Below are 12,500 nucleotides of genomic sequence, written 5' to 3' on the forward strand. Positions count from 1 at the left end.
AACCCTTCTGGCACACTTATATTCCACTGCATGTCGGATTCCTTCGGGTACGATTCGGGAAAGTTCGGCGTCTGTATGGTTCCGTACATGTCCGTCAGATGGATGACCCCAGCGCCCCTCGATAGCGCGCATAGCGCCAGAAATAGCAGCGCACTGAAGAGAAAGCGTGCATATAGTTAATATATTCTGACGGGAAGTCAACGCTTCTTCTGCTAACGTTAAGTGTAGAGACAGGTTGGGGATTGTTAATGTCGCATTCTTGCCAAGAGGTTCGTGTGAAAATGCTGAAGTGCATGCCAAGTCTGTCAGTCTCAATTAACCCGAGCTCTAAGATTAATTCACTGGAAAATCCCATCAGAACAAAGCTCCAGATTAAAGGGAAACCGACCATTGCTCCTTATTTCCCCAACCAAACCGGTGACATCTGTGCAGTCTGCGAAAGTTTTATGAAGTTTGGACACCCTTCAACAACAAAGCAACAACACCACTCTGCCGCCGCAGCGCTTCAGAAAACGAAGGCAGCAAAGTGGCTGCAGACTACGATTTTTTCCCCACCGAGAAAGTCTACGGTTCACAGGCTGTGCACAGCAGTCGGTGCATGTGCACAACTCTTTGGTATGGTTGAGACCATGAGAGGTTGAACTTGTTTAGTAACTTACCCCGTCGCCTGGCCCAAAGCAGCCATGTCCCGCGCCGATCAGGGGAAACTCAGCAAGACTCCCTCTCTTCGTTTCGCCTCGCCCCTGTCTGCATCCCTGCGCGGGTCCTCATTGACAAACCACGTCACATTTCAGCAGTTTGACTTCGGGACTCAACGGTGACGACGCTGCGAGATCCGTGAGACTGAGACCCTGTCAAAGTCAACAAACTTTAGGATACTCATACGTCTACTCAGAGACCGAGAGAGAGAGACCCATTGGGTTACATTGATCCAATATTCCGTTAGGTTTTGTGTGTGTGTGGTTCTGAAACAAACAAGCGCGTGACTATGACTCATCTCACTGTAACACGAGTCTGCGTACAGCTTTACATTTTATTCGACTGCGCTGAAACAAAACAATGGTATTTGCTCGGCCTGAAGAAAGTGCTCATAGGAAAAAAAAACAGTGGTCCTAATTCAACTCCATTCTCACCAGGCGCAGATTTATCAAACTTGTTGTGCATCACCAAACGCACTATTGAAAATGCTTGCATTACAGTAGGTATACCATTCGGAAACAGATTAACAACTGACGTTGCACTTCCTTCAAATTCCCTCTCTAAACTGTTCCAATTGCTTCACATCGACATCTAAATGACTGCATAAACAATGTTATGTGTTTTAATTCTCAAAAAAGACAGCATTGTCCCAGAAGGCTCCGATTTCCTACAACACCATCTCCAGCTGTCATTTCTCACACTGAGCCATCCTGTTACATACCTGCCTAGGAAATGCTGCAGGTGAGGGGAGAGGAGGCCAGGGCAAATCCTGACATGCCTTTTTTCTTAATCATGAAGTGTCACAGGCCTCTGCGTAAATCATGAGATATCATATCTATCTTTGTTTTTATTGTTTGCTGAAACGTTCCTTCTCTTTGTGAGTCACGTCTTTGCAGTGTGAACTTATAATTGAGACAGTTTGATGGCGCTGAACTGACTGATATCGGGTGTTTGTTTCCCACAGACCAGTGGGTGTGGGCGTGGCACCGCACCGCTTATGTTCAGCTGTGATTGGTTGCATCCCCAGGTGAGCGCTGAAGGTGAAAATTGAAGGTCTGTTGCCTTCAAAGGTGTCCCGTCTCCAGCTGCCCCAGGCCAAGGTGGGTAATTAGCCTATTAATACGCCAGCTTGGTTGACTGCAGGTGGAGTGTGTGTGTGTGTGTGTGTGTGTGTGTGTGTGTGTGTGTGTGTGTGTGTGTGTGTCTGTCTGTCTGTCTGTCTGTCTGTCTCTCTCTGTGTGTGTGTGTGTGTGTGTGTGTGTGTGTGTGTGTGTGCGTGCGTGCATGCGTGCGTACATGCATGTGTATGTGTGCGTCTATAGTGATTCAGTAAGGTGGGAATTTAAGGGGTAATTACAAAGATAAAGCTATTTGAGCATGATGTTGTGCAGCAATTACCTGCTTAAAACACTAGAGGGAGCTCTTCATCTTAACGTGTCAAACACCATCGAGCCAATATCCCCTTCAGATGTGTGCAGGAGCTTAACAAAGACAAGCATGCTAAGTTAAAATCCAATGGTTAGCACACTCTCACACACTTTCTCTGTCTGCCTGTCTTTCTATCTGACTCACTCACTAACACACATGCTATTTCTCTCTCATTCACACATACACACACACACACACACACTTTCTCTCTCTCTTTTACACACACACACACACACACACTCTCTCTCTCTCACACACACACACACACACACACACATTCCCTCTCTCTCGAATTCAAATTCAAAGGTGCTTTATTAGCATGTCTGTGTTACCAAAGCTAGTGTTACAAATAACATAAATACAGTAGTATCACAAAGGATACTAGGATTCTTATCTCTATATCTCTCTCTCACACACACACATACACACACACACACACACACGTATGCATGAACGCGCACACACATGCACTTACACATACATGCACATACACTCTTGCTTGGAAGATGTGAATCAGACAGACACAGAGGTCAAAGGTCACCCCCATATGCTTATTGATTGGTGAAGTGATCCGCCACCTGACTGATGAGACATTCAAACACGTTCACTGATATGCAGGTAGTATATCACATCATCTGCCCCTCTCCTCTCCTCTCCTCTCTTCTCTTCTCTTCTCTTCTCTTCTCTTCTCTTCTCTTTTCTTCTCTTCACTTCTCCTCTCCTCTCTAAAATCTTCTCTACTGCTCTTCCTTCTTCCCCTCTCTCCTTTCATCTCCCCTCTCCCCTCCTCTACTCTCCCCTCCTCTCCTCTCCTCTCCTCTGAACTCTTCTCTACTGTTTTTCCTTCATCTCCCTTCTCCTTTCATCTCTTTTCTCTCCTCTCCCCTCCTCTCCTCCCCCTCCTCTCTTCTTCTCTCCTCTCCTCTCCTCTCCTCTACTGTTTTTCCTTCATCTCCCTTCTCCTTTCATCTCTTTTCTCTTCTCTCCTCTCGACTCCTCTCGACTCCTCTCGTTTGCTCTCCTCTCTTCTCTCCTTTCTTCTCCTGTCTTGCTCAACTCCTCCTTTATGCTTTCCCTCTCTGCTCATTTTTCTGTCTTCTTCTCGCCTCTCCTCTTTTCTCCTATCTTCTCTTCTCCTGTCCTCTGCTCCTCTCCTCTCCTCTCTTCTACTGTCTTTTCTCCTCTTCTCTGCACCTCTCCTCTACTCCTCTCCTCTCTTCTTCTCTTCTCCTCTCTTCTTCTCCGCTCCTCTCCACTCTTCTCCTCTTGGTGGTTTCTACCTCATTCTCGCTTCCCTTCATCTCTCTTGTACTTACCCTTCTTTTTTCTCATAATTGCTAAAACACTAAACTCCATTCTACGAACACATCAATCACTCTCGGCAAAACCTTTAACAGTTCTCTCCCAATGAAACACAATTTGCAGATCTCATTAACCTTTTTTTTTTTTTTGCATTATCATGCAATAAAAAAACATTTTGCACTGTGATGCACAGTAGTAGTTTACATACTCTTTTGATCCTTTGAGGGAAATTCGGTCTTATACTGCTTACAGTATACTGCACCACCTGTCAATACTGTGTACAGTATGTCACACAAAAGCACTTTTCTGCTTTTTTTGCACCTCTGGTTAGATGCATTAACTGCATTTCTTTCGTTATCGCTGGACTAATGACAATAAAGTTGAATCTACTCTAACTGAATCTACAGTAAATGCCTCTGCATTCAATTGGATCGATCTAGCCAATCAGAGCAATGAAATAGCCTACGGTGACTGTGGGGAGAATAGGCAAAACATCTTTCCTCTGGTCAAATGCCTTAACGCTGTTTTATGGTCGTTTGTTTTCAATTATTGGGCTGTCAATATCTTGTACAACAGACATGATAGCGAAATCTAAATGTCTAGCTTCTCTAGCTTTTTGTTGTAAACAAAATCAACTGACACACACTCAGGTGACGTGATAGACTAGGCAACGTTGTTTATCTGTCCATCATCGTCGAAAGCCCTCTCAGACAATTTGGTTGATGTCCGAGCAGCTCTGATGGACATAGTTGCTTGTCAATGGAGGACCGACTTTTCCAACCTCACATTTTGTCAGCTGGGTTAGATTCGGGCTGGCTTCCAGGCTAAGTGGATTCAGCATTTACTGGATATTCACTTAAAATAAAATATTGTTCAGTTCATGTTCAGTCCTTTAAATGATAAGAACATTACAGTCTGCAACCTATACAACTTTATATTAGATTATTAGGTGAGATTCAACTTTATTGTCATTACAAGTTCAAAGAAAACAAAATGACAGTTTCTGATACTTTCTGACCATTATTGATATAAACCTGCACTGTTCAAAAGCCTGTTTGCACTCTGATCTAGCTTATATTGATGGTGTGTCACATCATTGGAAGCAAGTGTGATAATGATGAGTCGCGTTTAACTTATAATGAGAAATGATGAGTCATGTTTACCTTTTGATATCTGTGATTAAGTTTGTTTACTTTTTCCTACTTGTGCTTCCCATTATGCATCACAAGTGCATTGCAGTGCAAAATGTGATTTATTGCTTGAGAATGTGCTTTGAGTTTTAGGTGTGTGTTTTGCGTTCATCAATGAGAGCTGCAAATTGTGTTTTACTTGGTGAAAACTGTTTTCTAGTTTTGCCAACAAAAAAAAGAGAAGCGATCGATTGAATGAATGCATTCTGGCAACGCGTGGTTCAGAGGATGGGGCTTAGTGTTTAAGCAATTGTGAAAAACTGTAATAGAATTACGGCAAACTCATTAGCAGGGAGAGATGCAGTGCTGACGGCAGGAGAAGCTGGCAACCCATCTGAGATTTACAGAGTGAAGAATTGGCCAATAAACATTTCCAATAATTACTGGTCAATAATTACATATTCCATATTTGATTGCTCTTTTCATTTATTTATATATTTGTTTTAATTGGCCCAATCTTATGAGATAGCAATGCTTTAAACCAAAACACAATGAATGCTGTAATGAAATAACATAGATAATGTGAAATTGATGGCCACACACCACCATGTGCTGGGTATGCAGGAGAAACAGAGGAGAAGAGAGGAAAGGAGGATAGAGAAGAGGAGAAGAGAGGGAAAGAAAATGAGAGGAGGAGAGAAGAAAAGAGGATGGAGGAGAAGAGAAGGAAAGAAGTTGAGAAGAGGAGAGAAGAGAAGAAAGGAGGATAGAGGAGAGGAGAAGAGAGGGAAAGAAGATGAGAGGAGGAGAGAAGAGAAGAAAGGAGGATAGAGGAGAGGAGAAGAGAGGGAAAGAAGATGAGAGGAGGAGAGAAGAGAAGAAAGGAGGATAGAGGAGAAGAGAGGAGGAGAGAAGAGAAGAAAGGGTAGAGAAGAGGGGAAGAGATGGAAAGGAGATGAGATGAGAAGAGGAGACAAGAAAAGAGGATAGAGGAGAGGAGAAGAAGGGAGAGAAGAGGAGAAGAGGCAATGAAAGTAGAACACTAGAGGCCAAAGTGCCAAAAGTGGTCATGATGGAGGGATACAGAGGGCAACGTTGGAGAAGAGAAGTGAGTGATGACTTGCAATAACACGAGAGCAAAGACTGCTAAGATATTTAAAAGGAGGATATGAGGAGTAGAGAAAATGAACAGACTGAAGAGAGGACGAGAAGGGAAGAGTGAGGGAGTGAGCAGGAGAAAAGGAGGAATATATGAAGAGAGGAGAGGACAGAGAATGAAGGGAAGAGGGTAAAGGAGTGAGAAGGAGTGTGAGGATAGAGAAGAAGAGGCAGAGCGAAGGAGAAGGAGAGATTGAAGGAGAGAAGGGATGAGGAAGAGTGAAAAGCGGAGTGTGAAGGAGATAATGAAGGACAGAGAGAGAGAGAGAGAGAGAGAGAGAGAGAGAGAGAGAGAGAGGAAGTTTCCTCTGTTCCATCGTTCCGCTCTTTCATATCAGAGCGATCGCCCTCCCCGGGAAAAGAATTGCACAATAAAAGAGCCCATTCCACTCAAGTGCAGATTGCAATTAAAAGTAATTATGGTGCAGAAGGAGCTGAAGTTTGGGCCAAGCTCAATCACGCCTCAGGCTACCAGCCTCCACAAGAAATGAGGTAGAACTACCATCACTACCACACTTTCACACACACACACACACACACACACACACACACACACACACACACACACACACACACACACACACACACACTTTTGCTGACACGTGCACACACAGACCCCCCCCCACACACACACACACACACACACACACACACACATATGCGCGCGCACACACACACACACACACGTGCACACACACACACACACACACACACACACACACACACACACACACACACACACACACACACACACACACACACTTACTCGTTTTATCCGAAGTGACAAAAATGAGGAATGAATGGCATTCAGGCTACAGTCCATAGGAGACCTTACTTAGGAATTACTGCATCAGTCAATAATATTGCTAGAAGATTAGAGTGCAGATGCTATTAGCGCTAGCCAAAGTGCAGGAGAAGAGGAAAGCGGTAGAGATGAAGGAGGCAGGAGCAAAGACTGTTACTGTAAGATAGGGAGAAGCAGGGCAAGCGTGTGTTAGGTGTTTAGATTGTTAGAACTGTTAGGGAATGAGGTACCCAGAGGAGAGTTGGACCTTTGCTTCTTGAAAAATTCTCCTGAAGACCTCCCCTGCTCTGCTGTCACTTGGCAGGTCATTCCACCATCGCAGAACTACAGATGAAAATAGTCTGGATTGCTGTGTATGTATGGGCCACAGTGCCAGACAACTTTCCTTGGATGATAACAGAACAGAACAGAACAGAACAGGACAGGACAAAACATAACATGTAAACATAACATAACATATAAACATAATATAACATGTTGAGATAACATAACATAATATAACAGAACAACAGAACCAAAGATCCATCATTACTCCGCTTTAACCCTCTCTGAGAGAACATAGCAACAGAACACAACATATGCAACATAACATGACATGTAAGCATAACATAACTTAATATAACATGTCACATGTAACATAACATAACAACAGAACATAACATGCATGTAAACATAACATAACATGTTACAGTAACATAGCATACCATAACATAACATGTGCACACATACAAATACGCACTCTCTCTCCCCCTCTCACTTACAGTACACACACACACACCAACCCTGAGTGGTGTTGCCGCACAGTTGAGTGTGGGCCCATGAATCAGTGGTTAAGGTGAAAAAGGTCTGCTTCTTCATTGCTGTCTAAGTGATGCTGGTGTTGGCCTCCCATATGTCAGGGACAGCATCCCTGCCTAGTCTGCCACCATTACACCACACAATGTCAATAATGGCCCTCCTATTAAACAATCAATAAAGCCTCTCGTGGAAGTGTGTGAGCTGCTGTTTAGATGGGAAGCATGTGTGTGCTCAAGCATACATTCACACTCAGTTGGTGTGGGTGTGTGTTGGATTGAACTCTCTGCATGCCTGTTTCCATCATGCCGCATGTTCACGGGGGAAGGGACTCCGTGTGTGTGTGTGTGTGTGTGTGTGTGTGTGTGTGTGTGAGTGAGTGAAAGATGGCGAGAGGAGCAGTGATGGGATGAAAGAGCTGGGTTATCTTTCCTCTGCCTGCAGAGCAGCCCATTGTGTGTGTGTGTGTGTGTGTGTGTGTGTGTGTGTGTGTGTGTGTGTGTGCGTGTGTGTGTGTGTGCACTTGTGCGTAGGTGCGTGCATGTGTGCATGCGTGTGTGTGTTGGCGGGATTTCTATGCGTATGTATTAGTGTAGGTGTATACTTGTGGATAGGTCTGTGGAGGAGTAGGGTAGGTGGTGTGTGTGTGTGTGTGTGTGTGTGTGTGTGTGTGTGTGTGTGTGTGTGTGTGTGCTCTTTTGTTCTTCCTCTGTCTCCTCTCCCCCCCACAACAATGCAGTAGGATTAATGAGACGGACGGGGTCAGAGCAGAGGGTCTGCCTCATGCTCTCTCTCGCTCTCTCCATATCTCACCCCCTCTCTATCTCCCCCTCTCTATCCCTCCCTCTCCCTCTCCCTCTCATCCCTCTCTCCGTCTGCGTCAGTCTTCGTTATCACAAGATTCCCAACCATCCCCACCCCTTTCTCTGAGGTCTCTGTCTTTCTTTCTCTATTGTCTCTGTGCTTATCTATCTCTCCACTCTTCTATCACTCTCTTTTTGTCTCTCTCCCCTCTCTTCTTCTCTCTCTCCCCACTTTCTGCCTCTCTTTTTCCATTCCCCTTCTCTTCTTCCCTCTTTCACCTTTCTCTCTATCTCTCTCTTCTCCCACTCTCTCTCTATTCATCTTCCCTCACACCCTTTCTCTCTCTATCTCTCTTCTCCCCCCCCCCCCTCTCTCTCTCTCTCTCTCTCTCTCTATCTGTCTATCTATCTTCCCTCTCACCCTCTCCCTCTGTCTTTCTTTCCCCACCCTCCCAGTCTCAGGTGAATTTTTTGTAAAGATGCTCTCTGTGTATCGGAGTAGGCGAGGAGTAGAGAGAGGACACGACAGAGACATCCCTTCATTTTGTTCCCCTTTTCAGTGAAAGAGAGGAGAGGGGGATGTAGAGAAGAGAGAGTGTGAAGAGTCCCGTAATCTGCGTCTCTACACCAGTGAGTCCTCCAGCTGATCCGTCACTGAGGCCATCAGGGACAAGTGCCTTTAGAGGAGCCTGATGCAGCTAGATGTCGGCCATCCATCCCTGGCCTTGGCCTGCGAACACGGAGGTCACGCAAAGGTCAAGAGGTATGTGTGTGTGTGTGTGTGTGTGTGTGTGTGTGTGTCATGGTAGTTTGAGTTTGAGTGTATGTTGGGGGGAGTGTGTGTTCCCCAAAAGGAACTTTCATACAACATAAAGAAATACAATGACATTTAAAAAACCCTTTATTTACACACCATCAAAAAACACTAGTAAACCTATATCCGCCCCCATTACCAACTAAATTACAGCCTACATAAGCCATGAATGAATGACAGAAGCAAATAAGCAAAAAATTAATTAAAGAAAAAACAGCATAACAGAGTCCTTGATAGAGGCAAACATGCTTCCCAGAGTCACCAGTGCTACTATTACAATTAGAAAAGCACTCCAAGAGAGCAGACCTCCGCCAGGTGAAAACATAACTGCCTCCTGGATCCAGACGGTGATACGGATCACTCCTACAAAATCGTTCCTTCCATGAGTCATTTAAGACCTTTCCTGAAAATTTCAGCAAAATCCATCCAAAACTTGTTTAGTTATCTTGCTAACAAACAAACAAACAAACAAACAAACAAACAAACCCTGATGAAAACATAATTGGTAATAATATCAACTGGTTCTATTGCCTCTTGCCTCACCCAACACCAAGCAGCGCCCAGACCAACTGGACCCAAGGAGGACCCAAAGAGATGCCTGACTGACCATTGTGTCTCTCTGTCACTGTCTGTACCTGTGTGAGACACACCACAGCTGGGCAGTAGGGCGCAACACAGATGACCAGTCTTAACACTCTGTGCCTCTCATCCTACAGTACGGTTGACCACAAGGGGTTAGCAAGAGAGAGAGAGAGAGGGGTAGGACAGAGTGAGTGAGGGATAGAGAGAGTGAGAGAGAGAGAGAGGACAGAGAGAGAAGAGTGAGGGAGAGAGATTTATTCATTGTTTAATGCCTATGGGATCGTGGCGTGTGTGTGTGTGTGTGTGTGTGTGTGTGTGTGTGTGTGTGTGTGTGTGTGTAAAAGACAGTTGCTGTGGGGCAGGTGGGCCTCGGGTTCATAATGAGCAGTCATGATGAGTTCTAAGACATGATATTAGAGCAAACAGAGACCTCATTACTGCCCTGGGTACACACACACACACACACACACGCTTACGCAAACACACACGGCACACACGCACGCGTGCACACGTACACACACACACACACACACACACACACACACACACACACACACACAAATTCACACAATTGTCGCACACAGTGTGTCTTTCACATGAACAATTACAGACACAAAACACACACGCATTCACACACACACACACACACACACACACACACACACACACACACACAATCACAGAAATCGACTCCTCCTGTTTTACTGTTTAAATTCACACTGTGTGGAGTAAAGTCCCGGGGTACCCCCTAGCTGTCTCCCTCTGAGTTCTACAGTCTCATCAAGACAAGCAGCCATCTCCACTGGTAATGACTTATGGAAATCAGATGTAAATAAAATACCCGGAGAAGAGGTTATTACTGGGGTACGGAGGGTCTGATAGGGGAGAAAGAGAGGGAGATAGAGAGAGAGACTGAGAGAGAGAGAGAGAGAGAGAGAGAGAGAGAGAGAGAGAAGAAGACAACATGTGTGTGTGTGTGTGTGTGTGTGTGTGTGTGTGTGTGTGTGTGTGTGTTAGAAAGAGAGACTGAGGAAGAGAGAGATGAGGAGAGAGGGTCTGTGTGTGTTTGATAGGGAGAGAAAGAGGGTGAGAGAGAGAGAAAGAGAAGAGGTTAGAGCATCGCTGTTTTTGTGTCAGAAAAGAAGAGAGAAAGGCAGGGGGTAGATGAAGGAAAAGCTACAAAGAGAGAGAAAATGATGGCGAAAGGGAGATGGAGAGAGAGATAGAGAGAAAGATAGAGCGAGTGATAAGTGAAATGGAGTTCACAGCTATCTTATCGCCCTCTCCATCTCCTCTGAGGCGCTGCAAAGAAATGGCTGTCGATCTGATCTGGTGCTCAAGGTCGTCAAAGGCCAATCAATGTGATGACAGCACTTCATTATGGCGTTCCCTTTAATCGAGGCATCAGATTGATCAGATCTCGCTCTCATCACGAGCGCCGTTGTCTGCCTGCGACTGTATTTGTTTACTACCCAGGACACCAGCACAGCTCACTGTGCCTTCTGAGAATTGGGTTTGCTGTGTGTCTTTTGTCAGGGTTGGTGTGTGTGTGTGTGTGTGTGTGTGTGTGTGTACATGTGTGTGTGTGTATTTAGAGTAATGTTTAGTAACAGTAGGTTGCGTAGGGTGATGTGTTTTCTGTGTAGTGTGTTACTGAGAGAGGTGGAGTTTTGTTTTAATGCTTCAGTTGTGGTGTTTGTGTCATGTGTGCAGTAGTGTGTATGTGTGTGTGCGCACGCACGCACGCACGTGTGTATGCATACATACTCTCTGCATTGGGACAGTTCATCCCACAACTGATAAACTCTTTTATCTCCCAGCAAAAATGATCAAACAGAACTCCAGTCTCCTCAGAAAAACCCAACACCCACACACACACACCCAATCCTGCACCCCAATCCGATTGTGATACAGTAATATTATCATGCTCTGAATCAAGTTGAAGTTCGCTCTGTGTTGTCAGCTGCAGCTGCTGATGTAAGTGTATTAGGATCAGTGATGACAGAAATGACAGCTGAAAGAGATAAGGTTGTGTTTAGCACATTCACTGAGAATCTGAGAGTTTGTTTGTGTGTGTGTGTGTGTGTTTGTGTGTTTGTGTGGCACTGTCAATCTAGCAGTCTGTCCATGTGTGTGTGTGTATTTGTGCATGTATTCGTGTGTGGGTTGTCACTGACAATCTGAGTCTGTGTGTGTCTGTGTGAGAGAGAGTGTGTGTCCAGTGACATAATATGGTCTTTTGGGCCCCGACCATCGACTTGAAGGCAACGCTGCCTGGATGGCGCTAGGGTTAGGGGTTAGGGGTCAGGGGTCAGGGTTAGGGGTCAAGGGTCAGGGTTAGGGGTCAGGGTCATGGTCAGAGTTAGGGTTAACCAGCATTGCCTTGAAGTCACTGGTGGCAGCGCTGCCTTGAAGTGGACAGTGGAGGCCCAAAACACCATCACGCGCGTGCCGTGCAGCACTCTGGCTGTCTCACTCGCTACATTCTCACTATTTCATCTCCATGTTAATACGTCCTCCGCCCACACGGCGCCATTTCAATTTGCGCGTCTCGTCCGCAGGGGACTCCCAGACAGTAGGAGGCACACCTGAAGCGTGGATCACGTGACCATTTGCTCAAATCCCACGGTCACATGCGTGAAAGGCTCTGTGGCCAGCTCATTTATTTCCGCTGGAGCGATATAGGTGTTCTAGCAGATCCGGTTGGGTGTTGGAGCTGGTGAATGAGCCCATTACGATGCTGAAGGATTTGTGCAAAATTGAATAAAGAGTTGCCCTGTTGGGCATACACAAGACATTCAGCGTCAGAGTGAAGACGGACGGAGCAGAATACACAGTAACAGAGGATGCTGTTACAACACCGGTGATGCTCCACTATAAATATATGAGCTGACTAAAGCAGTGCTGTGAAATGCAGAATTTACTGCATTAGAGATGCTAAACTTTGCTAGAGATGCTTTGCTAGAGATGCTAAAGATACCAAA

At 45.4% G+C, this 12,500-nt stretch overlaps 1 protein-coding gene across 2 annotated transcripts in view; it reads right to left on the reverse strand.

Moving 5' to 3' along the window:
• Nucleotides 1-1,553, reverse strand: part of masp1 (MBL associated serine protease 1) — a 16,902-nt gene extending 15,349 nt beyond the window's left edge. The window contains exons 1-3 of one of the 2 annotated variants that reach the window (XM_062552524.1): nucleotides 1,421-1,553; nucleotides 660-851; nucleotides 1-153 (exon numbers count right to left, since the gene is read on the reverse strand). The exon at nucleotides 1-153 is cut by the window's left edge and continues 70 nt beyond it. In XM_062552524.1, coding sequence (XP_062408508.1) covers nucleotides 1-153; nucleotides 660-685 — 179 coding nt within the window. In that variant the 5' untranslated portion in view covers nucleotides 686-851; nucleotides 1,421-1,553. The remainder of the gene's footprint in view (nucleotides 154-659; nucleotides 852-1,420) is intronic. The other variant, XM_062552525.1, reaches the window with a different exon arrangement.
• Between the last annotated feature and the right edge of the window lie 10,947 nt (nucleotides 1,554-12,500).

Source organism: Sardina pilchardus, chromosome 13 (assembly GCF_963854185.1).
Source record: "Sardina pilchardus chromosome 13, fSarPil1.1, whole genome shotgun sequence".
Lineage (NCBI taxonomy): Eukaryota > Metazoa > Chordata > Actinopteri > Clupeiformes > Clupeidae > Sardina > Sardina pilchardus.